The 26,594-nt window shown below is 41.0% G+C and overlaps 1 protein-coding gene across 1 annotated transcript in view; it reads right to left on the minus strand.

Annotated features, from left to right (window-relative positions):
• LOC123980778 (VPS10 domain-containing receptor SorCS2-like) overlaps positions 1-26,594 on the minus strand; it is a 232,554-nt gene that overhangs the window by 31,040 nt on the left and 174,920 nt on the right. Inside the window, exons 6-10 of the mRNA XM_046065324.1 lie at positions 23,882-24,000; positions 18,446-18,535; positions 6,831-7,010; positions 4,398-4,544; positions 2,104-2,206 (exon numbers count right to left, since the gene is read on the minus strand). Coding sequence (XP_045921280.1) covers positions 2,104-2,206; positions 4,398-4,544; positions 6,831-7,010; positions 18,446-18,535; positions 23,882-24,000 — 639 coding nt within the window. The remainder of the gene's footprint in view (positions 1-2,103; positions 2,207-4,397; positions 4,545-6,830; positions 7,011-18,445; positions 18,536-23,881; positions 24,001-26,594) is intronic.

Below are 26,594 nucleotides of genomic sequence, written 5' to 3' on the forward strand. Positions count from 1 at the left end.
CGCTGTTCATTTTATGTCTTAGCCTTTTTGGCATCCCAGTGATATATGTGCTGTTCTTGCATAGCCTCTATAAGACATAACAGATGAAATATTTCCTAATTTGGTATAATAACAATGCTTAATGGCGATTTTTGTATTTTGCAGCTGTCATCAAATGTGCACAGTTTGAGGCAAGGGGAAGGATAATTATTAGACGTCGTTTTTACTTACTGGGTTTTACTAAGTTTAGAAGCAGACGCCAAACAAGAAGGAAGTCCCTAACCCTTATTTTTATCAGACCCCTGAAGTCCCAAAAGGCATTCTACTGATTTCACAGGCTGAGTAGTGGTCCTCATAAGTAAACTGGACTTTCATGTGTAAATTTGGTGGAATGCCTCTTTAAAAGGTCATGATTTCGATTGAAATAACATAAAATTTTTGTACAAAACATTGCATGTCTTTTGTTTGGTTTCTTTTCTGGCAGAAATTGTCTCCCAATAGCGGACAGAGAGATGCAAGGCATGACCTAGATAGCTTCTTTTCCCTATCCCATAAAGAGACACAGGCGGCTCACTTATCCTTATTCAGTGTTTTGCTTTCCGTCAGGAGCGCCCGTGCACAAACAAACATGGTGAAGTATTCAATAAGTAAAATGCCTGGCAGTTCGGTGGACTCCTCTGTGTGTTAGAGCGCTCAGGCATGAGGCAGTGTGGATTTATACCCCACCATTGCACAGACAAAAAAGGAATACTTGAGTCAAAGCTCTTCTCAGGGTAAATGGAGGTTTGTTTCTGGAGGAGTGACACTTTAAGCTCAGCCACGTCGACTGTTTGCATATAATGGAGTGCCATTGTAGAGGCTGCAGACAAAAACAAACCACACACACAGACACAAAGACACAACACTGCCACATCCAGTATCATCAGTCTCGCTCTTGTACATTGTATCTAAATATGAGTTCAATTTGATCTCTCCTCAACTGCCAAAATGCCGATACTCGTCTGTCACTTTTTATAATGACACTAAGAGCAAGCGGGAACCACTGTGGAAGTGCCTTAAACTTACATTCTTTCTTACGAACAGGAGGGGGCGACTATACTTGTTACTTGTTGCAAAAGGAAGTATGATTGCATTGGACTTAAAGGCAAAACGACCCTACTTCTCACTTGATTTATTACCTCAGTTAATAATTTCCTAAAGAGTTTATGATCTCAACCACCACCTTCAAGTCTTCTTCACAAATCACATCACAAAAAGAAATAGACAATAAAGCAGGGTAAGGTTTAGGGCTTGGATACCTTGTGATTGGTAGCTACCAGAGCGTATTCCTCGCCAGCTCTAACCTCTCGTCCAAATATGGTCACATCTGATTCCAAAAAATGAAGATGGTGACGGCCAATATTCCAAACTCGAGGCTTCAAAGCAGAAACCAATGGGTGACGTCACAGCGGCTACGCCTACTTCTTCTAAACAGTTTTCTTACATGTGTGGTTCTGTCTGACTTTCTCAGATGTTGATATGTATTGTTGCGATAACAATAACATTCTCTTTGATTGGCTGTATGTCATGTTGTCATATAGAAGTCAAATTGCCCATTATGCAGTCTGCACATGTCATTCCAAAAGTGAAGTCCTGCGACACATTCATATTACATAATCACAAGTAAATATATGAGCTCTCAAGAACACTGTTATGCTCATCAGACAGAGCTCATACAATACAGTGGCGGGCCGTAACAGAACAATGGACAGATGATTGCTTTAAAATCAAGGCTCCAAATCAAGGATGGCTTATTTTGTTAAATGCCTGTAATGCCTCGACTCCTCCGCTCGCATCTTGGGAGGGAGGGACTAATATGTGAGGAGAGGAGGTGCAAACTGAGAAACAGAAAGGATTCATGCGACGATATGTGAGTATATACTTTATCTATCTATCTATCTATCCATCCATCCATCCATCCATCTATCTATCGGGGGGGGGGGGGCAGGGTTACAATTCTTACTATAGGTGAACCAGAAACATTGATTGTATCAATTAACAAGTTGGAAAAAGATTTATAAATGTCACCCACAGAGAAGGTCACACACGGTTAAGAAAGAAACAGTATTTGCTCTGGAGACTCACCAGCACCCATGATGAGACCTGGAGCAGAGTCTTTGGTGTGGACAGTCCCAGACACATAGGGGTTGTCCGCCCAGCGCAGGTGGAGGTGGAGGTGACAGTCGGGCTGCAGAACAGAAACTCAAGGGGGTCATTCTTCCACGCCATATACACAGATGCACTTTTAATAGCTCGTTTCACAGTAGATCCGTAACAAGGAGTTTTAATACTAGAAAATAGCTTCAGAGGTATAGTAGGGAAACACATTTAAGTCTTACCACACAGACACCTGATGATCCTGCAGACATACAGCTTAGCATGAGGAGCTGTGCTCTTAATCAAATTTAACATGGGGAAAGATCTTTAATGCATGCTAATTCATTTCAAATGAGAGCATCAGGGACTTTGATCTTGACGCTTTAAACCTCAATAGGCAGAGGATAACGGATAGCATGAGGCTGTCTGACACAAATCCATCACTTTGCAAAAACACTGAAGCGTCAGACCACGTGTGTTTCTCAGTTTCAGGGAGTTAGGATAAATTAGTCTGAAGTGTTAGCAGCTCATATTACTATACCATACCATTACTATATCATTGTCTATACACAGCATGGTGATCTCATTTTAGAAGGAACGCTAAATACCTGTTTGTCCTTGTTCCAACACCATATTGTGTGGATACATCTCCAATACACTTCATTCAGACATTATGACAAAGCGCTTCTGTACGTACAAGAGGTCAGTACTGTCAGCAGCCTCTGTCAGATGGTAAGGTAATGGGTAAAGCTGACATGTGTGCCTGATACAGTGACAAATTCAATCTAGTATCTGGCTTTGTCTAGCCTGGTGACTGGTAATGTCAGCGAGATGATGTGTGTCTCTCTCGTCAATAAACATGAATACAGGAGGCCAACGAGAAGAAGAAGTGTGTGTGTGTGTGTGTCTGGAGCTGTCTCCCTTTAAATCTGTCAGCTGACTAGAGTGGTGGTTCAAATAAAGGATCAGACTCGCTCTCCCGCTACAGCATCTCCCTGTGAGGTGGGATGTATGGATATCAGACTGCTGTGAGTCATTGCTCTTGGCCTAGCACCGCAGGAGCAACTTTGACAAGCTGAATGGACAAGCTGCTGTAAGCAGGCCTCTCATACACATTCCTCAAAGCACAACACTTCTGTGACTGTGTGTTCACATTCTGAACAGCCTGGTTGACAGATACAAAGTTTGAATACATAGGCGAGTAGTAGCAGTATCAAGTATGTGCAGCTTTAGGAGTGCACTTCACATCACCGTAAAAGTATATCAATGAAAATAAAAATATTTTCAAGCCACTAGGTTTAGAATTTCAGACAGAAAGTGTGGCAGACAGCAAAGCACTGCTACCTGTCATGGATCTGACCTGTCCAGCTTATTCCTCACCCCATGATACCTTGCATAAATTATTCCTTTCTCTGAACCTGCTTCTGTGAGAGTTAGCATATGTTATAGGTGTCTGGCCTATCCTTAAAGGGAACACAGGCTGTCACACCTTAGAGGACATTATGGTGAAGCTGGGGCTCCGTCTCTCTGACACTAGGCTACACACACTGTACATGTTACGCATTGGATTTATTCACGCCCTTTAAAAACATTTATTAAAAGCTTTTTTCTTTTTACATGTTTATTTACAGCATTATATGTTGATATTTATATTGGAATGGGCTGTTTATTATCTTATTGGGAAAAAAGTGGTAGTTCCATGTAAAATAAGACGTTCAGCAGCCCCATATTGCCAAAATGGCATGATCCTCATTTTGCTGGGACGCTTGGTCTAACGTGAGCTGCAGGTGCAGGGGCGGGGAATAAAAACGGCGCCATCAAGCTGGACACACTCTACCTGCGGGAGCTTACTGTGAGCTGGGATCAATGACTGATCTCCCGGCTTTTGCAAAGAAAAAGGTGGTTCCAACTTTTGTGCAGCCAGAGAAAAGCAACTGTGCCCGCAGCCGCCTTACTTCCGCGAGGTTTTAATGTCATATGACACGGTGACATTTTGCAGCGCTGTCGAAAGTTTCTAACCAGCATGCCCTATTTTAAGTCCAGCATGCATCACGATAAGTCAGCGCTGCGCAGCGCTGCATGAAGTGCAACGCACCTGTTGACAGTCAAATCACGCTCCGCCCATTGAAGCATCAACTCTTCGACTATTCGAGGTCAGCCCTAATTTTGTCAACCACCATACTGGAACCTGACTACACTGGTATGTGGACATGCTAACTACAAACACATTTACTTTAAAGCTGCAAACTAACAGCAGTTATCACATTGTAGTCAGTGCTCACCGCCTTGCAGCTGATTGGCTTGCCATTCATGTCAGTAGTGGGTGGGGCCAAGGGTTCCCAGTCTCGTCCTTTGTTATAGGTGATGAGAGTTGTCACCTTGCCATCGATCTTCTGATTGGCCAGGAAGACTCCTTTGATTCCACGTACCTGGGAAGCAAGGCAGATTTACAATAGCTAGTGTTAACTTAATACAGTAAGTTAATAAAGTAACACAGCAATGACATAATGTAGCATTGAAACTCGTCACTGTCACTCATCATTTTTTATTTTTTCCCCCTCAATTATACATATAACAACAACAGTGAACTGTGACCACAAGTGGAAATTACAGTCGAATAGTAAATACTAAAATGTAGCGTTTACAGTAGCTCAAGCAAAGAAGAATCTTAAAGTCAGTGAAGAGACTCATTAAAGTCAGTTATACAATATTAATCTAAAGTTTGCTAACAGTAGATAAATATCCCCTATAAGCTACTGGTCATACAAACAAGGGTGCTTTGTTCATGGCTAACGAATTAAACTTTTCATTTGTTAGTGGAACAATGTGTTATCAATTCTTTCAAAACATCCAAAATCTCACTTTAATCCAGTAACCGGATCTTCAAATTGTAATTTTCCCAACATAGTCAGAGAATATGGGATGAGGGGAGAACTGGGTTGAACTATACAGCTACATATAGAATATTAACCGCGCTATGGGAACATGCCTCTTAACTGCCAGCAGTGGTTGAAAGCTGATTACCCATAGCGCGGTGTATTACAGAGCAACGCATGTTACTTGGAGGAAACCACTGACAGACTGCAGGGCTGTAAAAGTTTAATTCACTGAAATCAATACATACTGCATGTTTTTTTTTGAAGCTTTGAGGTTGTTAGCTACAGGCTCTGAAGTTGAAACATTAAACAGCGAGACGACGATGAAGACAGCGCAGACGAACACTTAAACAGAGCCTGGCAGCATGTCAGACATGTCTCCATCCGCACACTCCCCCAGCTCCCTTTGCTATCTATTATGTAGCACTGATGTTTATAGAGTGAAACAACGTAATTGTTTAAATCAAAGTACATAAGCCTGCTTGTATTCCCTCTGGACTTCTGACTTCTCTTGTTTCTGTCTGCACTTCTTCATCTCCATTTTGTTTATTCCTTCTGCCCCACGTCTTTATCCGTCCCCTGTATGTTGTTTGCCTCTCTATCTGTAGCTACAGCATGTGATGATGAGAGTGCAGCCTGGAGCGAGGGATGAGAGCGAAGGAGGAAATGAGTTCTGTAGTGAGGTCCTTTGCAATACATGGTCCACCTCCTCTTCCTTTTCCTCCAACACTTCCTTTCTCCTTCCTCCTCCTCTACTGTGTTCATGTCCTCTGCACCCATTTATCTAGAGGCCTTGCCAAAACGCTCAGGTGACACAGAAATGAACAATAGCTGCTAGACTGCTAGAACACACAGAATGAAAGGAAGGCGAGGCCATCGCAACGCGTCTGAGACCTTAAACAGATGTCTACATTTTTAATGTAAGATTGCCTGAATAAGTAAAGTAAGACATCAGTGACTGAATAGATACATTTAATATCTATTTAGGTGGAGGAAAAATAGTCATTGTGCCTACTGTATAACTGACTGTTTGCTAAACCCTTGACCCAAACAATGATTGACCAGTAGCTTTGGATTTGTCTACATACTGAAGTGGTGTGCATGGGTCTGTAGTTTGAGCGATACTCTGCACTTGTTTGAAGGGGGAAGCCTTTGGAGTGCAAAATTGTAAGAAATGGATTAAACAGTCTGTTTCTCTGCTCTAACGTAAATGGTTAGCATGTCCATCTAACTAGCCTACCATCTACAACAGTAACTTAGCTTTAGGTCCAAAGTCATTACTTACATTATCTTGTGAAATTAAAGGTTACCACTAGCATGTCCACTGTGTAGCATTTCTCCACAACAGTTCCAGTTTAGTGGTTCTTTCCTGCTTTTTATTGGATTCCTGGACGTTTTCACTCCAGCTACTCCGGCCACCCCTACTAACTTTTAAAGATTCACAACATCAGTTGGCACCGGTGGGTTTTTTGTTCCACACACAGGGTAGGAAAGTCAGAAAGAGACTAAAACTTTGTTAGTTTTGGTCTTTTAACGGGATTTGTTGACAATGAAAAAATTAAACCATTGTGACAGCTTTATCCGGTGAGCATGACGAAATGGTTCTTTTTCAAGCTTTACACCGATTGGCTGCTCTGGACACAGATAACACTGTGTGGAGATGGAGCTTACACTTAGCATTTAGACCCTGCTTAGATTTGGACTCAGCTGTGTTCACGGGGCTTTAACTAATAACATAGAAATTTCATGCACTTTAAAACTGAGGTTTGTTTGCAAAGTACTCTATGTACCAGTACTAGTATTCTATGCATAATGTCCCACTCCTCCACTCCATCTCACCTCAAGAACGTCGATGAGGACATTCTCCTCTGGCTGCTTGGTGCTGCGAACATTTTCCAGGACGATGGAATAGTAGACACCCTGGGAGTCCGACTGGTACAGGTTATATGTGTCTGACTGGTACCACTCCTGGAGGGCCAGGAAGACCTGGTTCTCGTCCGTACTCACTATCTGAACATCCTGGGGGCAGAGATGGAGGGGTGGAGGGAGGAGAGAAAAGGAGAAGTGGGGGTCAACAAGGGAATGTATTTTCTGAAACAGTGGTATTGGGAATGATAGAGCAGAGGGAAGAGAAGAGGAAACTAATGAAGAAACAGACAACAGAGAAAGCTCTCAGAATTCCAAAAGACTAAAGGCATGAAAAGCAGGACGAAGATATTAGACAGTGAAAAATAGCACAAGTGGAAAACAAGTTAAGGGTAAAGTAGAAAATTAAATAAAAGCAGCAAGTGATGACAGATGGGGATAAGAAAGATAAAGCTGTAAAACCAGCAAAGTCTGATTCACAGAAAAGTTTGACAGTAACTCACTGTGAGCCAGAGAACATAATCCGATAAACAGAGCTACAGAGTCAGAGAAACAAACGGGGGGAGATAAGAGAACGCTTTACCCATCGAAAAACTGTTTTTGGCAGCTTAGAAAACTTGTTAGGTGTTCTTGTCAAAGCTTGTGAGCCTTCGATGCAAATTACTTCATCACTCATGAATGACGGTAACGACGGTGCAAAGAGCGACTCAGCACTTTCTCTGTGTTATAGTGATTACATTAACATAACATTTGAAGATAAAGCCATCAGAGCGCGGGGGGAAGTGCCCGAGAAGGTGTGTCTAGAACATTGACACTCTGCCATTTCGCTTAGAAAAAACACTAGAGCTCAATTACCCTTGGATTTATGGTTGTGTCTCAGAGTAATAACAGTATTGAAAGCTGTGCGCTGATCTTCATATTCATAAATGTACTGTATCTGAGTGACCCAGCAAGCTGTGCACATATTGCCAGGAAGACAACTTGTACAAAGTTGTACCCATTGGTGTTCAGTTCACTCTAATACAACTAGGACACGAACTGGAGAAACTGGTTGATTTCTTGGCCCAATATCCCTTTGAATGGTTAAGGTTATGGCGAGGGTTCCACTTATATTGGATAACTCTGCGCCTCATGCTTTATGTAGAATTTGTTTTTCATTTAACCCTAACTCTAACCCTAGAGCATGCAACTCAGGTTTCTCACAAAACGTCTACCGAGGTCAAAACAACACCACAACTCATAACTGGTGGACATACTGCCATTACCATGTGCAGATACTTAAACAAGTTGTTATGATTGTAACTGGTGATAGAGATGCAGTTTCTATGTATGACAATGCCAAGCAATCAGTCACTTAGTCTGTCATTCAAATCTTCCCTCTCCTAAGTTGTCACATATGGATGCATGGTCAAGAGCTGTTGGCGTCAGTTTGTAATTCACTCGGAAGCCCCATAGCCTCATTTATGAAACTGGACTTTCTCCCAGGAGGCCAGTGTTCGTTTCTTGTGTGAAACAAACATTGATTGTTTTTAGTGAAATTATGTAGGTTACGCTAGCTACAAGCAGCCTAACCAAGTAGTTTTAGTGCCTAAACTTAACCAAATTGCGACATTTCACAATGTTATCCACTAATTTTATTTTGAGAGTCTAACAAAACGTTGCATATTTATTGTTGCTAACATGACCACCGATCCCTACATGTCCAAAAACAAAGCAAAAGGGGTACCCAGGGTGTTAAAAAACAAGCCAAGGGGTCTTGACCATGCTTCCATATGTGACAAGTTGGGAATGAGAATGTGTTGGTAATTGACCTTATCAATCAACTAAACTACTAACAGACCAACCAACAGTACCTGCCAACAGACTCCGCAATCTCCCAACCCAACAATCTCTACAAATATTTGCTCTAACTAACTGTGGGAAATGTTTATGCCTCCATGTATCTATCCACATACAATGACAAAATATGGTACCCTGTTTGTTACTGACAACAGCAATATGACTGGGAAAATGAAAATGGTATTCCTGATAAAAGATATCTCCTATACCAGTGGTTCTCTTTTTCACGTCAAGGACGCCTAAACTGACACAATTTTGATAATTCCCATTTGAGAAGGTTTTGTCCAGGATCGCCCATTTGATAGGATTTTGGCTTTTAGATGTTTTGTTCCGGAAAGTGTATGAAATCCATGACCAAAATACTTACTTATGGATGGAATTATAGTAAAAATAAATGATTACCCTTTTTGCCTGGAACCACCTCAGAGACCCCCACTTTGAGAACCACTGTCTTATATCTTTTTCCATTCTCTCCTCCCTCATCTTTAAATTCATAAATACAACCTGCAAACAATGAACAAATCAACCAACCTGCCAACAGCCAAATAATCACTATAATAGCACAGTATAACACAATGACAGCATCTTGTTTGAGTTGAAACACAAAAATTCTACCTCATTTACTTTTCCTTCCACCTCCCCCTCCATCTACCTTTCCTTTCTCCTTTCTTCTATCCCTCTCCTCCTGTAAAGTACCGTGCTGGAGCCTGAGTATGTGGCTGACAGCTCAGCTCAGGCAGCAGTTTGGATCTTGAGGGGGAGTTGGCACTAGGAAGTGTGCAAACTTCAACTCCTGCTGCCTTTTAACATTCAGAGTCAGTCCTCCACCCACCAGAGTAATCCTACGCTACAGAAGATGTGTCGAGGTAGGACATAAATATACGCAGACAACACTGACTGAACATGTGTAAACACAGCACAATTTTATAAATATGTATGCTTATACATGCATAATTTTCTGTATATTTACTGTATTTACTGAAAAGGATTTGATCACCTTTTTACATGAGTCAAGACCAATCAGTTCTTGATTAGCCAAACAGCAGTATACCATTCCTCTTTGCATGAAGAGGCAAAAAGATTTTGATAAATCTCAAGAGAACAAGAAAGATGTTAATTTAACATTTTGAGAAAACACAGAGATTCTTTGAAGTAGGATTATGGTTTGTTGTCAGTTGTCCAGCAGACCAATGAGTCTAAAATATAGGTCTATTGCAGACTGTGGCCTATGGCCTAACAGTTCTAAATTGTGATTATGCTTGGTGCATAATCACAATTCAGCATTTGTTGTTTGTTCAAATGCCAACGTTATGACTGTTGTCAAAAGTAGTGCAGCATTGTCATGTAGTATCACAAACCTTTTAGGGATGTTGGGCAGATGGATGGGTAAAAAAATTTTATGCATTGAGAGTCCTATATATTTTCCTTTTCTAACCATGTTTAGTTTCTAACCATGGCCACAAGCTTTCCTTAAACATAGTGACGGTGAAATGACATGGATTAGATGCAATGTCCAACTCTAAAATTTACCGTAAATCCCATCTGCCTAATCTGTCTCTACCTTTTGAAGTGCTTGCTCTAAGCCTGTAGTTTTCACCTTAAATTTACAGCTGAAACAGAGCAGCCAAGGAACTTGTTTGAACATATTTCTATTCTGTTTGAAATATATGAAACCAACGCTAAACAGGATTACAACGAACGTCAGCTGAAAGAAGCTTTTCTATGCAGTCAGTAGGCCGACGTATGAAAATACACTCTTAACTGGATGGATTTGGTTAAGATAAGACAGAAGTGATTCAAAGAGGTTGGTTTTGTAAGCTGCACAACACTCATGTAAAACTGACTGTGTGAATACGACTATGGCAGTTTGGTGCTGTAAAGAAACTTCAAAAGGAGCATTCATTTTCTTACAGTAACCACAATCTGGGAACTACAGAGATCAACAAGATGCAGATACAAGATTCAACAAATGCAGTCTTCTGTAAAAGCGGAAGCTCAATTTCACCACGTCTTGTAAAGATTGTAAGTATACATGGTATGATGGTAAGAACTGTTAAAAATTAAAAAGCACAAGGATTGAAATAGTCAGCAGTCCAGTAGTTGAAAATGGGGCGATATTCTTTGTCTTGAACTGGATCCCTGCTGCAAAATATAGTCTAAACTTCAGGATACCTGTGTGCTCTGGTACCTTACTGGAGTCAGTGACATTTGAGCTGAGCTCTTGCATTTCACCATAGCTAAAGGAGCTAAGTGTAGCATGATAAGGGCAAGGAGCAGACAAATGCTCATGGGAAATCTTGGCATCTGGCATGACAAGTTGTGTGTTTTGAAAATGCCAACAGTTTGGCTTCAAGGGTATTATCCTTCACCCGCTAGTTTAAGGATTTCTCCACCAGTGTCCCTCTTATTGGTGCTGCATCACTGAGTGCCCTCAGCAACAAATACCCTCCATCCATCTCTGTCAGGGCCAGCATGGCCGCAGCCACCCCAGAGACAAGGACCACCCTTGGTAGTGAAATATCAGAGATGCTAGGTCCTGGAAGCTGCACGAATCACCGGAAGCAATAACAAACTACATCCAGCTATTTCAAAACTTCCTTTGACCCAAACCTAGCATGGTGTTAATAACACTACAGAGGTAAAAGAAAGAAAGAAATAATGAGATGGTCAAGGCTAAAATTCAATTTACACTTGAATGGAATCTGTCTGGCTGCAGAGACTCTCTATGCACATCCTCAAAAATGTAAGTACCCTATGTGGTGCAAAAACAAACTACAAGAATGAGTGAAAATAAGCGGTGTGATTAGTCAGCTGTGAAGTATACACAGTAGCAAAAACCCACACTGTGGTATGAAAGCCAGAGAGAATCCAACTAGACATTGGAGCTGCTAGCAGAGCAGAGGGTGAATCAAAGAGAGTGAAAAGTGAAAAGGTGAAACAGATGTTCTAGCACTCTACTGTATGTTTTCATTCATCTTGTGTTACTTTTTAATCTATTGTGTCTCAATGATGAATTTATCAAATGTGCTGAAATGTGAAATTAGATGTTGTTGATGATGTCATCTCTTGACATATGTACTGTATATGTAAATGTTTTTGGGAGACTGGCTTACTTTTGTACATCATCTTTTTTTGATCATCATTGTCATTTATTTTGTCTTCATTTGCCTTGCTGTTATTCCAACTTTCCCTCAAACTACCTTGTTTACATCTAATTGTGATTTCTCAAAACTTTACGATGACATAGTAGAACCATTGTTGATAAAAAAAAAAAATTAAAGAAAAAGAATTACAGAGCCAGCGGAGGGGGGGTCACAATCTGTGAAAAACTCACTAACTCACTAACCAGTAGCTGCACTGTATGCTGTGTAGTATTTAATGCTTTTTGGTGTCTAAATAGTATTCTCTCATAAATGAACAGTTTGAATTTCTAATGTCAAAGAAAATCCTTTTATTCAAATTTATTTATTGAGACTGGATTGATAATCAATTTCCTTAATTCTTAAAGACTCCTGGAAACAATGAAAGCAGTGCATTATTTCTGGCCCACTTGCCTCGTTGACTTTTAGTGCTGTAAAGTTTGGCTGAATTTGCACAATAGTTGAGTTACTGCCGCTCTTCATTGGTCTTTTTACCGAGAGACATTTTACTGTGGTTCAGGACAGCTCCTGTCTTTTTGGACAAGACTTCAGTAGGACAAAGAACTACAAAATCACAGTATCAGGTCGGCCAAGACTCCGAGCTCGACTCCAGTACTGTACTTGCCTGTGCTTAAAAAGTGACCTGTCATATCCAAATTCCCATGTGCATCAGTGTTAAATTTTTTTTTGCATGCTACGTGCTAAAACTGTAATACTTTCTTAATATTAAGGAGATTTAAGAAAGTCCATTACTTATGTCATTTACTTTGTCAACTACACCATTACCCCCTTCTTTTTGCAGCATTACTGAGACTTGGTACAGAGTGGTGTGAGGAGTGTCTTGCTCATTTCATTAAAAAAATGGAACGCATCTGATGCCAGATTTCCCCGACAGGCAGCTGTGACATAATAGCCTCTTCAGTGTGCGCACCCTCTTTCAGCAGCTTTGAGCTCATATCCTTTCACACTCTAACAGATCCCATTAATCATTAAAATCCTCATCATGCTCCTTGGACATTATTCACACTGAATTCTGTAAAGAGGTCTTTGATACAGTCGACCCACACATTTTCTTCCAGACTGGCTCTACCTCAAGGCAGCTTCCTTTAACATACCCTCTTCAAGTGAAGTTCAATCCTCTTAGTAATTCTAGAGATATTTCCAAATTGCCTTCTTGTCAGAGTAGCTGCTAGCTACTCATATTTGTAGCTGCTGTTATCAGGTGGCTCTGCCCACTGGGCGCTCCCAGCGGTCCAAAGCCCTTGTACTAACAGAGGTGTAAACACCAACACAACCCCGAAGCACCAAGCTTCCAGTCTGGCAGAGTCAGCTGACAGTACAGCTAGCTACACAGCTACCTGAGCTAACTAGCAGCACTTACCATTAGCAGTAATACATTAGTAGTGGCTAATGTAACTGCTAACAAACAAACTCTGTAAACCCCATAAACTTGAGGTAGAGCAGCCGGAAGACATCAGAGGGAAAAGCAGAAAATATTTTCTCTGTAAAATGTGATCCAGTTTCACCAAAGAGCTTCCCACCTGGCAGTAGATTCCCAGGGGCCAGCCTGAACATCCATGTATAAGAAGTCTTTTATTCCCTCTGCCATACAGGCACCGAACACAAAATTATCATGGAATACTTGCTGTCTTCTATTTTTTATATAATGTATCTGCTGCTATCTGCCCATTTTTATTTGCACTATTGTATATTGTATTGTTGCTATTATTTGTGCAGCCAACACAGCATTCCATAAAATGTCAATCAGTAATTTTTTCTTCATTTTAATTATTTATTTACTTTACTGATTTATTTTGTCATTCTTTTTAATGACGCTCAAGCCATTTTTTCCCTGTGTCATTAATGTTTTAAGGTGACTATATGTATTTTTTAATTGAAATGAAAATCTCTTTTTTATTGCCTGTTTGTGAACGGGTTGTAACCTCAAATAAAAATTAACCATTCGCCTGCCTTCTCAGTCGCTTAGAACTGAGCCACTATGCTGCCTCCTATGTGAAGAATTTGAGTCGGACTTTCTGTGAAATCCACTGGTTTACGTAGGCTGTGACATTCATGTGCGCTCCCAAGCCTCTTGCCTACTGATTCTAATCTGTGCACAAAGACACAAACTCCATGTAAGGATAAAAAACAACAAAAAAAAATGTATTTGCTTCGTAATGTTCACTTTAGATTTCGTCTTACTGGTACTCAGGGACACAGTTTCTTCACTAGTCTTACATGACCCACATAATAAACAATAATAGTGATGCAGACAACGACACAGCCATGACAGTAAAATTTATTACTACGCTCTAACTGTTGTAAAGTGTGGCAACAATCGCATTTATAATATTCAGTCTAGCTCACTAACTTTTTCGTTATTATTAAACAATCAATTTAGCTGTGCTGACAATGGTGAGCCTCCAGTGAAAGATACACAAATACTTACTGAAAATCCAGCAGGTTATCTAAATCTGACGTATCGTGTCGGCTAAATGCAGTCAATGTAACGTTATCATGCAGAGAGCATGAATTAGTTCAATAACAAAATATTGATAAAAATATTATTGTAAGATTGCAGTGGGAGTTTACTCGAGTTTCCAAAATTTTGTGTGATGCTGTCTCCGGTGTGTCGGCCTCTGTTTTGAGCACATGCTTGGGAAGGTAATGGTTGCAATAACCCTTTAAATGAGTTCCATCAATTAATCATTGATCATCTTTCTGACATTTAATAATAAATGGGTGTGGCTTGGCTGACCCTGTGCTTCTTACATCCTATCATACATGGTACGAATTACGGGGGGGATTGGGGGGGTTTGACCCCCCATAAGAGGCAAAAACAACAGTTCAGGGGGGTCTTTCTTACTTGTCATTATAAATATTAAAATGTATTTCCCGTACTCAGGCCTTATATTTGAGAATCTTGAAAAAAAATTTCTGACATCACTAAAATGGACCATGCCATTTCCTAACCTTGACGTTAGTTGAACGTCTGTCTGGCCACATCACTTGCAGCGCAGCTTCTCCAAGTCTGGTCCACTACATGCTGGAGACACTGTAAGTTAATATCAGTTGTTAGCTATCTAGCTCCTTTAATACACTTAACTTTCCTACCTTTAGAGTTTCATAATTAGCATTTCTTTTACTCAAAATGAGCTAATTGATGTAAGCTAGCTGAGAGCCCACCCTGTCATTTCATTACCACTAGCCTATATCATTTCATATTTTATGTAATTGTTAGCCAACACGAGTGCTTATGCATGAGCAGTGAAACTGAGGATTAGTTATTGTAGATACACACGTTGACATCAATATAGAGATTATTATTTAATTTTAAGTATTTTGTGAGTCTTACCTGGCTAGGTAAATGTTAAAATCCACTGAATCCATCAAATGTATTCAGTTTTATTTATATAGCGCCAATTCATAACAAAAGGCTTCTCATTGCACTTTTTATACAGAGCAGGTCTAAACAGTCCACTCTGGTTAGACCTGATTATTATGATTATTTTTCATTCACAGTCAACATGAGCAAGCGGAAAGGAGATATTTGCTAAAAAAGTTAAAAGTTAAAATTTGAAATGATAAGAATTAGTAATTAGATATGATAATTCAGACAGTGTCTTTGGATCCGGTTCAACATTGTGTGGGTCTGTTTTGAGCGGTCTGCTGTTGTGTGTCTGACTTTATGGCAGTTTTGCTGTTGTGTGGTATGGGGCACCCATCTGGTGTAATGAATTTGATTTATCATCATCTACAGACAAATTAGTTAAATAAGCAAGGATATTGTAAGAATTGTAAGATTTTAGTTTACTGAAGCCCGCGCCTGCACTGGATGTACTGGGTTTTCTTTTTGACCTGGAAAAAAAGTTGACCCCCCCGTTGTCATTGTATAATTCGCACCCTGCTATCATACTCAATAAGTATTGGTTCACTGGAGCTGACTGTCCACTGTGGCTGTAGTGTTACTAATGTTAAATAAAGTGTTAAAAGACAGAAAGCTGATTACATCCTGGGTGATAGACAGCAAGAGACAGGATGGAAGCAAAGCTAAAAAAGGACAGTTATTACCTGTGATTTCACAGTCGTATGCATGGGTCCGTGTGAGTGTGTGTGTGTGTGTGTGTGTGTGTGTGTGTGTGTGTGTGTTTAATCCATAACTCGGGTCAGGTCTCGCAGGACAGAGCCAAACTGCTTTCTCTGATGGCCTCTGCATTTTTCATCCTCCAGCCTTTCAATTATTCACAGTGGAAAAACATGGCGCTCAAAACACTCCCTCTCTCGCACACACACACACACACACACACACACACACACACGCTTCCCCCTCCTCTCTTCCCTTTCATCTTCCACTCATTCCTCTTTTCCTTCTCCATCTCTCTCCCGTGCCCCCAGCTCTCCTCCCACCCCTCTGTGTCGCTCGACCTAAAAGCTTCCCAACGTGTGACCTATCTGCTCACCCAAGTAAGAGGACACATGTAGAGAGAGGGGGAAACAAAAGAGAGAGAGCAACTAGGGCACACTTTAACTAAACACACACTTACACACATGTACATATACGCAAACTGATGTATCCACCGCCTTCCTGCCACACCTAATCAAACTGATCCCTTCTGTCTGTACTTGTTGGAAGGAGAGCAAGAGAGTGTGTGTGTGTGTGTGTGTGTGTGTGTGTGTGTGTGTGTGTGTGTGTGTAATTCAATCCTTTTCACCTTCCTTGAGGATCACTGAGTACTGTAACTGAAGTAGTCAAGCAATTGAGGAATAAGAATCAAGTGGTGGGCTGGAGACGAACAAGAGTAATTCAATACGTTTCCTGGAGAGAGTGTGTGTGTGTGTGTGTGTGTGTGTGTGTGTGTGTGTGTGTTGGTGGAAAACACAGTCCACACAGTCCTCAATGATTGTCTTAAAGGTTTTCTATTCTTAGTTTAAGGCTGAAAAATACATGAGACATCTATTCGGGCGACGCATTCAATCAGCGCAGATCAATAGCACTCAGGCTGGTGTCACGCTAAAATGGCCCCCTGTGCCGCAGACGCTGACAGGAAAAGTTCCTTGTCTTGTATTGGAGTGGCGCTCATTTATTGTTTTTGCCTACATCGGTGACACAGAATACGACTGGATCGATGCTCCGTGGTGAATATTTTATGGGAGCTATCGTGTATCAGACCAGGACTAATTTAAGTACTAACATCTGACACAAACTAAGAAGTGAAGGGTAATGGTAACCGGTGTAAAGTTGCAAACTTGAAGTCCTAGAAATAGGTGTTCCATCATAAATTGTAGTTATTGGCATGTTGGGGAACAGGTACTGGTGAGGAAAGTAAAGAAATACTGAGCAGAAAAGTTCTCATGAGCAAATGGTCAAACTGCTTTTGACATGTCTCTTGGCTTTGAGTATGAACGTGTGAAGTTTTGTAAATCTGAAGCAGGTTGTTGCTGAAACACACTGAACATCAAAGCAATTCAACTTCTTTGTCTATTTTTAAGACTAATTGGAAGGCAAAACACTTCACTCCAAATTCTCACCAGAGCAAGAGCAACAGATGTGTCCATCCATTCAATGATAATTCCAATCGCCAAAGGCAATAGGCGGTTTGTTTCTACCAATGTCCAAGGACTGCTGAACTGTCCCTAACAATAATTTTGATCTGAAATGAAAATATAACAATAGTATGGAGGAGAACTGGGAGACAAGAAGGGAGGAGAACGGGGAGACAACACGGGAGGAGCACAGGGAGACAACACGGGAGGAGCACAGGGAGACAACACGGGAGGAGAAAGGGGAGACAACACAGGAGGAGAACGGGGAGACAACACGGGAGGAGAAAGGGGAGACAACACGGGAGGAGCACAGGGAGACAACACGGGAGAAGCACAGGGAGACAACACGGGAGGAGAAAGGGGAGACAACACAGGAGGAGAACGGGGAGACAACACGGGAGGAGAAAGGGGAGACAACACAGGAGGAGAACAGGGAGACAACACGGGAGGAGAAAGGGGAGACAACACAGGAGGAGAACAGGGAGACAACACGGGAGGAGAAAGGGGAGACAACACAGGAGGAGAACGGGGAGACAACACAGGAGGAGAACAGGGAGACAACACGGGAGGAGAACAGGGAGACAACACGGGAGGAGAACAGGGAGACAACACGGGAGAAGCACAGGGCGACAACACGGGAGGAGAAAGGGGAGACAACACGGGAGGAGAACGGGGAGACAACACAGGAGGAGAATGGGGAGACAACACGGGAGGAGCGCAGGGAGACAACACGGGAGGAGCACAGGGAGACAACACGGGAGGAGAACGGGGAGACAGACAACACAAGGTAGTTCACACAACATGCTGGAAACTGGTAAACTCCCACTGTTACGTTACAGTTATATTTTTATCATTTTGACGTTTAACTAATCCATGCTCGTTGCATGATAATGTTACACTGACTGTATTTAGCCATGACGGCGTTAGCTAGCCTGTCAGTAACTATTTGTGTATCTTTCACCGGAGAGGCGAATAGTTCATTTATATGTGTTGTTGATCTTCTTTTTGAAAATAGTTTGGAGCATAATTAGCAGTGAAGGAAGTAAAATGTTTGTTTTTCTTTACCTTTGGCAAAGCGTACTTGGGAAACCTCATCTGGACAAACTCGTTCCGCCGATAGGACACATAGTGCCTGGTGCGATTCCCTGTGGTCACCTGGGAAATGGACAAAAAACTCTAATAAAACACAGAGTCCCATCATGGCAATCTTTCCAAAAGTTAAAATCCATTTTATTTAGTCTAGTAGGAGTTGTGCCACTTCACACAATTACACATTTGTGTAAAAATTGTCAGTTCATTACAAAAGAGCCAAAAAGAAGACAGAAGACAAAATAGGACAGGAGATAAGAACTGATATTTTATATTACTATCATATAATTATATATTATTGAGAATGAAATAGAAGTCAGACTGAAGACAAAGAAAACAGCATGTGAGTATTACTATAGGAGACCAACCACTTTTGTGGAATATATGTATTCAAAATGGTTTAATTTTTGTGAATGACTTCTTAGATACGTCTGGTCACTTTATTTCATTTTATGATTTTTCAATACAATTTAATGAATGTTTGGATTTGTATCAATTCAATCAGATTGTCTCAGCAATTCCAATTGGCTGGAAACAAAAAATACAAAATAAACACAAGCAATTGGTTTGTCTCCCAAAAGTACGATATAAAAAATGGTTATGTAATATAAAAATAAATAAAATAATTTATAATTGGAAGTTGTATTCTGCAGGTTTTGCACTTTTTCCTCACAGGGTCTGCCAATACTGGGAAGATGAAATTAATGCACCAATTCCATGGAAAGAATATTTTAGATCAATTTATAACACTACAGTAGATTCATATTCAAGAATATTCCAATTGAAAATTTTTTACAAGATAACTGCAACTAAAAAATTTTTATATTTATACCACATTGAAAATAGTCCACATTGCAGATTCTGTGAGGAAGAAGAGGAAGACCTATGGCATTTATTTTACTTTTGTCCATTTGTATATAAATTCTGGTCAAGTGTCCAAGTTTGGTTAAAGACGGCTAGGATAGAACTTACCATAACACCACAAACTATTGTACTTGGTCATTTTACAGATAGTGTTCTTTTGTTAAATACCATTTTATTAATAGGGAAAATGTTTATTTTTAAAACAAAAACATCATCAAACTTGTGTTTAGATCACTTTAAGAATGTCATAAGGTCTCATCTTCTTTTGGAAAAGATAATAGCAGAAAGCAAAAATAAATTGGATGAATATAATAAAAAATGGAATAATATTCTATGTGTATTATAATTAATTATATGAAATCTTGTAGTTTTTTTTTCCCTATCTTTTTCATATTTATTCTTCTGTCGTAATATATTTTGTAAAAGTGTTAAAACCTTTTTTTTTTTTTTTCTTTTCTCATGTATGAATTTGAGGCTTTTATTTTGGAAAACACTATTTAAATTTAAAGACAGAAAAAAAAAGACATAATCTAACAAAATGAGGTAGTCAACATCCACCATTGTGCATCCGTAGAGTTATGATACAGAGTTCACAATCTGCTGATGGTGACTCACACTGTGCTGAAAGATAAATGCAAAAAAACAAACAAAACAACCCCACCTCCGCACTTCACAGACCTTGGCTGGACCATATTCACTGTCATGGCAGTGAAACACTGTATATCCCAATCAGACCCGGTGACCAGTCTAACATTGCAATCCTCCACAAACGGTGTTGTAATAATACACACAACTTTCTTCAAGTAAATATTACAAAATCTGACATCATTGTACTTGGTACCCTCCAAAACAGAATTCTAATCATGGCAAACCTAGGTGAACTAGTTGGATGTACTGCCAAATTCTTCGAAACAGAGAAGGCCTATGGTAGAAAAATTAACATTCAATTCACAGGCAACAGCTCTGGTGGAGATTCCTGCAGTCAGCATGGCAATTGCACACTCCCTCAAAACCTGAGACATCTGTGGCATTGTTCTGTGTGATGGAACTGCACATTTTGGAGTGGCCTTTTATTGTGGCCAGCCTAAGGCACACCTGTGCAATACCCATGCTGTCTGATCAGCATCTTGATATGCCACACCTGTGAGGTGGATGGATTATCTCGGCAAAGAAGAAGTGCTCACTAACACAGATTTTGACAGATTAGTGAGCAATATTTGAGAGAAATAGGCCTTTTGTGTACATAGAGAAAGTCTTAGATTTTTGAGTTCAGCTCATGATGAATGGGGGCAAAAACAAAAGTGTTGTAATTTTCTTCAGTGTAGTTTTTGACCATATATCAGTGATCTTTTATCCCCCTATCAGCCAGGATGCAGACTGGTAGGGCATTGTTAACTATTCCAGAGGAGATCAGGCTCTGTTCCTGGTTTCATCTCACTTCTTAAGACCCATTTTCATAAGAAAGCTTTTATTGTGTGAAGCCTAGTTATATGTAATATTTTATTTTTTGTTTATGTTATACATTGATTGTAAAGCGCTGTGTTACCTGTATTGAAAAGTGCTATACAAATAAAGCTGCTTTTATTATTACTGTTATTATTCACCTGACAAACATGGAGCTGTGTGTGAAAGGCTGAATTATGCTGCCCCCTGCTGAGAGAGCCAATCAGAAATCTCACAGCACGCTGAACCAGAATCCCCAAGCAGCTGAGGCTACATTTTAGCAGAGGAAGCTCGATGACTGACAGTGACTTAAACAGGACTTGAACGTGTCATATCCCAGGTAACGGGCCCAGACACGAGCATCACACTCTCTGAAACACACTCCCTCTCACATTTAGCTTTTTGAAAGGTGAGCACTGCTAAAACTTTTAGCTGCTGCTTTCAAAATCTGACGGAGAACTTTTATTCAGCGCTTCTATTTTAGGCTTTGTGGGAAGAGCTTTTGTTTTTTTTTTTCTCCCTCGCTCTCAGATATCTCAGCCTCTATCGTGTTCAGACTGAGCTGTGATTGCAACCATCGTTCGTGATTGAAAGGAGAAGACTAGCTTTTTTTTTTTTTAATGCTGAAAAGTGATGAAAAAATTACAAAACAAGGAAAGCCAGTTTTTAAAATAAGAGCCCCTGAAGGAAACGCTATCGACTGTGTGTTCAAAAGGAATCGCTTTCTAAAGAATGGCTGGTGAAGTGGGAGGAGATGAAGTGTGTGTGTGAGAGGAGGTGAATGTGTGAGTGCCAATGCTAACGCTGCGTTCTTAGCTCTGACTCTGCATCATTTCTGTACAGCCTTAACATCTGATAAGCACCCCCAGGACCTGGCTACACCACTGAAGAAATGTGTGTATGTATTCTCTGTGTACTGTTTAGGTTTGGTTTTCTAAATGAATTGAAGTCAAATAAAAATAGAAATACTGATTTTACGGCAGAATAATTAATATACTAAAACCACTTACGTTTGTTAGTTTTGTTAAAGAGGAACTTATCACAGTGGGGCATACAGTATGATGTCACAGCGTCATTTGTGGCTGAATACTACAAGTTAGAATATGAAACAAATCTGTTGGTGTGGTGGAAAAGAAGTGACCCCTGTAACCCGCTGCTCATCTCTGCTGCAGGCTCCGTGCTCTAGGCTACCACTATTAGCTGCTAACTGGCATAACATACCATCATCTCCTTACCAACTGTGATTGAGTTGCATTGTGGGAGATATAATGGATAGAAATAATTGGATGTTGAAAAGTGATGAGAACATGTCCCCCATCCCCCAGTGGAAAGGACACTCTATTGGGAGTGCTGGGAGGATAATCCAGGGGACAGTGGACCAGTGGACCAGCCTATCGTTGCCTGTGAGGATTTAATTATTCTCACACACATTCACAAACACTCATGCATGCATATACACATTTACACACAAGCATACACATGCACACGTGCACAAACATATATACCCACATCCAAAAGATATGACCATTCTACCCCACTATAGGATTCGGCTCTATTATACCAGCTCATGTATATTCTGCTGTTATCATATGCAAATGGGATTCAGCTCTAGGCCTCCTCAGAGCATACACTACTGTCCTGCATGGCAAGTCAATTATAGACAAGGCAAGATTAATTCTGCACAATGTCTCGAATAGCATTTCTTTTCTATTTCGAGCCCACAGTGCTGCGTGTTATCTAAGCAGCAGAGTTTATCAGTAAAAAAGACTGCAGCCTCAGTTGTGCGCGTAAACACAACCATGCCGACAGATCCGACACATGCGCAAATGCTGAATGACAGTATTGGTCACTACTAATAGGAGTACGGTGGGTCACATGTGTATGTGAGAGGGGTCGTTCCTTATGACAAACCCAAAGGGAATTATCGCCTGAATCTGCAGGTCACCTCAGCTCTACAGGGCGTGTGTGGTCTTTTAGCTCATTGCATGGCTCACATTCTGGTTCTGTGGTCCTCAAATGTACTGCTTTGGTTCTGTCTCAGTGCACTCATTAACCTTGACAACATAGTGGAGGGCGAGTTGGTGGACACAAACACAACTCCAAATGCTTGCTAACTTGTTAGCCATATCCACTTTTAAAGGATAATATGTCAGTCTTGTGTTTACAGCTCATTTCATTTCTGTCCCAGAGTGGTCCAAATAATTAGGTTTTACAGATATAAAGGGGCACTTTCAAGAGCTGAACAGAAGCAACAGAAGCAGAGAAATTGTGGTGTTTAGTCCCAAGCCCCCAAAACACTGGATTCTACATTTCCCACAATGCAACTTGATAGCATCTTTTGTCAAACTATCTGTCTGGTAAATGCCCATGTCTTTCGAACTCCTCACCTGAAGTCTGTGACATAGCCTTCCTGTTAAAGGTGTATCTCAGTTTGGGTTATTCCAAACTCAGACTGAGTTAACTGCAGTGATTTTCTTCAGGTCAGTTATTTTCTCAGACTTGACTCCCCCAGAGCCACTGAACACATTATGCAAATGTTTGTACAGGCTGAGACTAGTATATTGATTTTGGCATGAAAATGCACAACAGTCACTTCATATGTTTTTTGTCATTTAAGTATGAGGCCATGCTAGTTTATCCTCTTCTATAAAGTCAAACAGAAAACCCTCAAATGAAGAGGCAACATTCCAACACTGAGCAGCAGGTTAGTGGGAAATATGGTCCAATTTAGGCGAAGCACTAGCATTTATTGTGTCACTGGTTTTAAGTGAAATGACAGTATAGCCTATTGAGGTTCCACCTTAGGGTTTTAGATCAGTTATGGTACCTACCTGGAACTGATTTAAGGAATTCCAAAAACGAACACAGATACTGACGTTTATTTAGGCTTAGTACAACTAGGATCTGCATATACTGTGTCTACATTCAAGAAACTAAATCCCTGAAGCCAGTGTCAATGTGAAACTTTTTGGGAATTTTTGAAAACTTCACATCTTTGTGAAACGTATGACATGAAAACAAGATGACAAACAACTTCTATTTCATAAAAAGATTTCAATAATACACAAGTCTCCCTTTCAGCTCCCCGGCTGTGGGGATGTTTACCTTGACAAATATGTAGTCGTCCTGCACCAGCAGGGAGTTGTGGTCGATTTTGCCGAGGAACTGAGCAGTCACCATTTTATCCGAACAGTTCTGGATGAGACAGGTAACGTACAGGTAACCTGTAGTGACACACGGGAACAAGCCGGAAAGAACGGTTACTTATGGTAAAATTTTAAAAAGCTGGTTTCATATGCTTCACATGCATTAGCACAGGTTCACATAGTGCAATACATTTGACATGAAATATGCTAAACCACTGACATTCCAGGATATATTGATGTTAAAGATGATCCATAAACCAAGCCGACAGACAGAGAGAGAGATAAAAAGTGGAAGAGGACATGGAAAAAAAAATATGGGAGAGAACTAGGCCAGTAGAAAATTGAGACATCATTTTCCAAACTCTATAAGATATGACAGCTTCCCCATAGACATATAGCCGTTCTAGCATCCAAATGGCCAGGAGGGATTATCCTCACAGAGACACACAGAGAGGTTAGCGCCTGTTGCAAAGCTCACCCGGTATCGAATTTCAACCTGCAGCTGCATCAGCAACATTGCCTGCTGAAATTCAGCTGTTATTCTCCTCCCTGAGGTGACAAGCTGGCAATAGAGAAATGCTCACACACACACAAACCCACGACCATGAGGTGAGGTTGTTTGTTCAGAAGTGAGTTGCTGCAGCAGACATACTGCACAAACCCCTGTTTTTGTATTGACCTTCGATTGACTACATGCAATTCTTAACTAGTTCACCGTGACTTTAACTCTCTCCACAAAGCCATCACACATGAACAAATAAAACTTAAAGGCTTATATACCCCTTTTGGTATGATACAAATACCAAATTGACTTTGATAGGACTTTTAGAAGGTATTGTAACTACAGGCAGATGTGGCTGTCATTTCAAAATTGTCATCCAACACAGGCCTGCGAACCACATTTGGATTTAGCCTCTTGGGGACACGAATGCACTCAGGAACTTTCATGGAACTCTGATTATTAGATTATGAGATATCATGTGTGAAGTTGACATTTTGTGATGGACCCTAGCTAACTGAATGTCACCAACAGCAGACCTGGGAAACCCAGATCTGACCTCCAAAGGGGAGAGTGACTGAGATAAAAAACCTACCTGTGAGAAAGTCAGATGAAGAGAGTATGTTCAAGCACAACTGGACAAACCTTCAGTCTTTTGTGAAGAGGTTTGTATCTAACGATGGTATTTTAATATTAGCAAGTTGTGACGAAAAGACTAGGGTCCAACAAAATGCTCTCTTCTCGTCGCTAATGTAAGTCAGCGTACGCTACAAGCAAATGTTATATTACCTGTTTGTCAAGTTAACTTCTCATTATGGGTGAAAATAAGTGAAATCAGAATCAGAAGGAGCTTTACTGCCAAGTGTTTTACACATATGAGGAATTTGCTCCGGTGTTAAGGTGCTACACGTAGACAAACATACAGTTGACATAAATAAATGTAGAAATATATAAATATGGAATAAACAATGCAAGTTATATAAGAATAATAAAAAGAATAGAGAAAAATAATACAACTATTTGCAGAGCAAGAACGTGGCAGATATTTACATGTGCATTATTCCAGGTTTGTGTTGTGCAGACGTATTGCAACGGAAGAGAGTATTGTGTACATAAATATATGAATTGACAATATAAAGATATACAACAACAAAGATTAACAATTAATATACAAATATGTGCCATGTGCCAGGTTTGTGCATGACATGAAATGAAATAATATTTACATGTGCAGAGACATTTGTATTATTTGCAAGAGGGGAGTGTCAGAGGGGGACCTGGGCCTTGTTAATGAGGCTAGTTGCAGACGGGAAGAAGCTGTTTTTGTGGCGAGAGGTTTTGGTCCTGATGGACTGCAGCTTCCTGCCAGAGGGGAGAGTCTGAAACAGTTTGTTTCCAGGGTGGGAGGAGTCAGCTGCAGTCTTTCCTGCTCGCCTCAGAGTCCTGGAAGAGTACAAGTCCAGAAGAGAAGGAAGAGTGCAGCCAATCACCTTCTCTGCAGAGTGAATGATGTGCTGCAGCCTGCCCTTGTCCCTGGCAGTGGCAGCAGCATACCAGATGGTGATGGAGGAGATGAGGATGGAATCAATGATGGCGGTGTAGAAGTGCACCATCATTGTCTTTGGCAGGCTGAACTTCTTCAGCTGCTGCAGGAAGTACATCCTCTGCTGGGCCTTTTTGGTGAGGGAGGTGATGTTCAGCTCCCACTTGAGGTCCTGGGAGATGATGGTGCCCAGGAAACAGAAGGAGTCCACAGTGGTGACTGGGGAGTCACACAGGATGATGGGGGAGGGTGGGGCTGGGCTCTTTCTAAAATCCACGACCATCTCCACTGTCTTCAGAGCGTCGAGCTCCAGACTGTTCTGGCTGCACCAGGTCTCCAGATGGTCGATCTCCCACCTGTAGGCGGACTCCTCCCCACCAGAGATGAGCCCAATGAGGGTGGTGAGGGTGGTGACTGGAGGTGCAGCTGTTGGTGTACAGAGAGAAGAGAAGGGGGGAAAGATGGTCCTGGAGTCAGAGACATGGTTTCCCAGCTTCACGTGCTGCTTCCTGTCTGTCAGGAAGTCTGTGATCCACCTGCAGGTGGAGTCAGGCACGTTCAGCTGGGAGAGCTTGTCCTGCAGCAGGGCTGGGATGATGGTGTTAAAAGCAGAGCTGAAATCCACAAACA

This window comes from Micropterus dolomieu, linkage group LG12, assembly GCF_021292245.1.
Source record: "Micropterus dolomieu isolate WLL.071019.BEF.003 ecotype Adirondacks linkage group LG12, ASM2129224v1, whole genome shotgun sequence".
Classification (NCBI taxonomy): Eukaryota; Metazoa; Chordata; class Actinopteri; order Centrarchiformes; family Centrarchidae; genus Micropterus; species Micropterus dolomieu.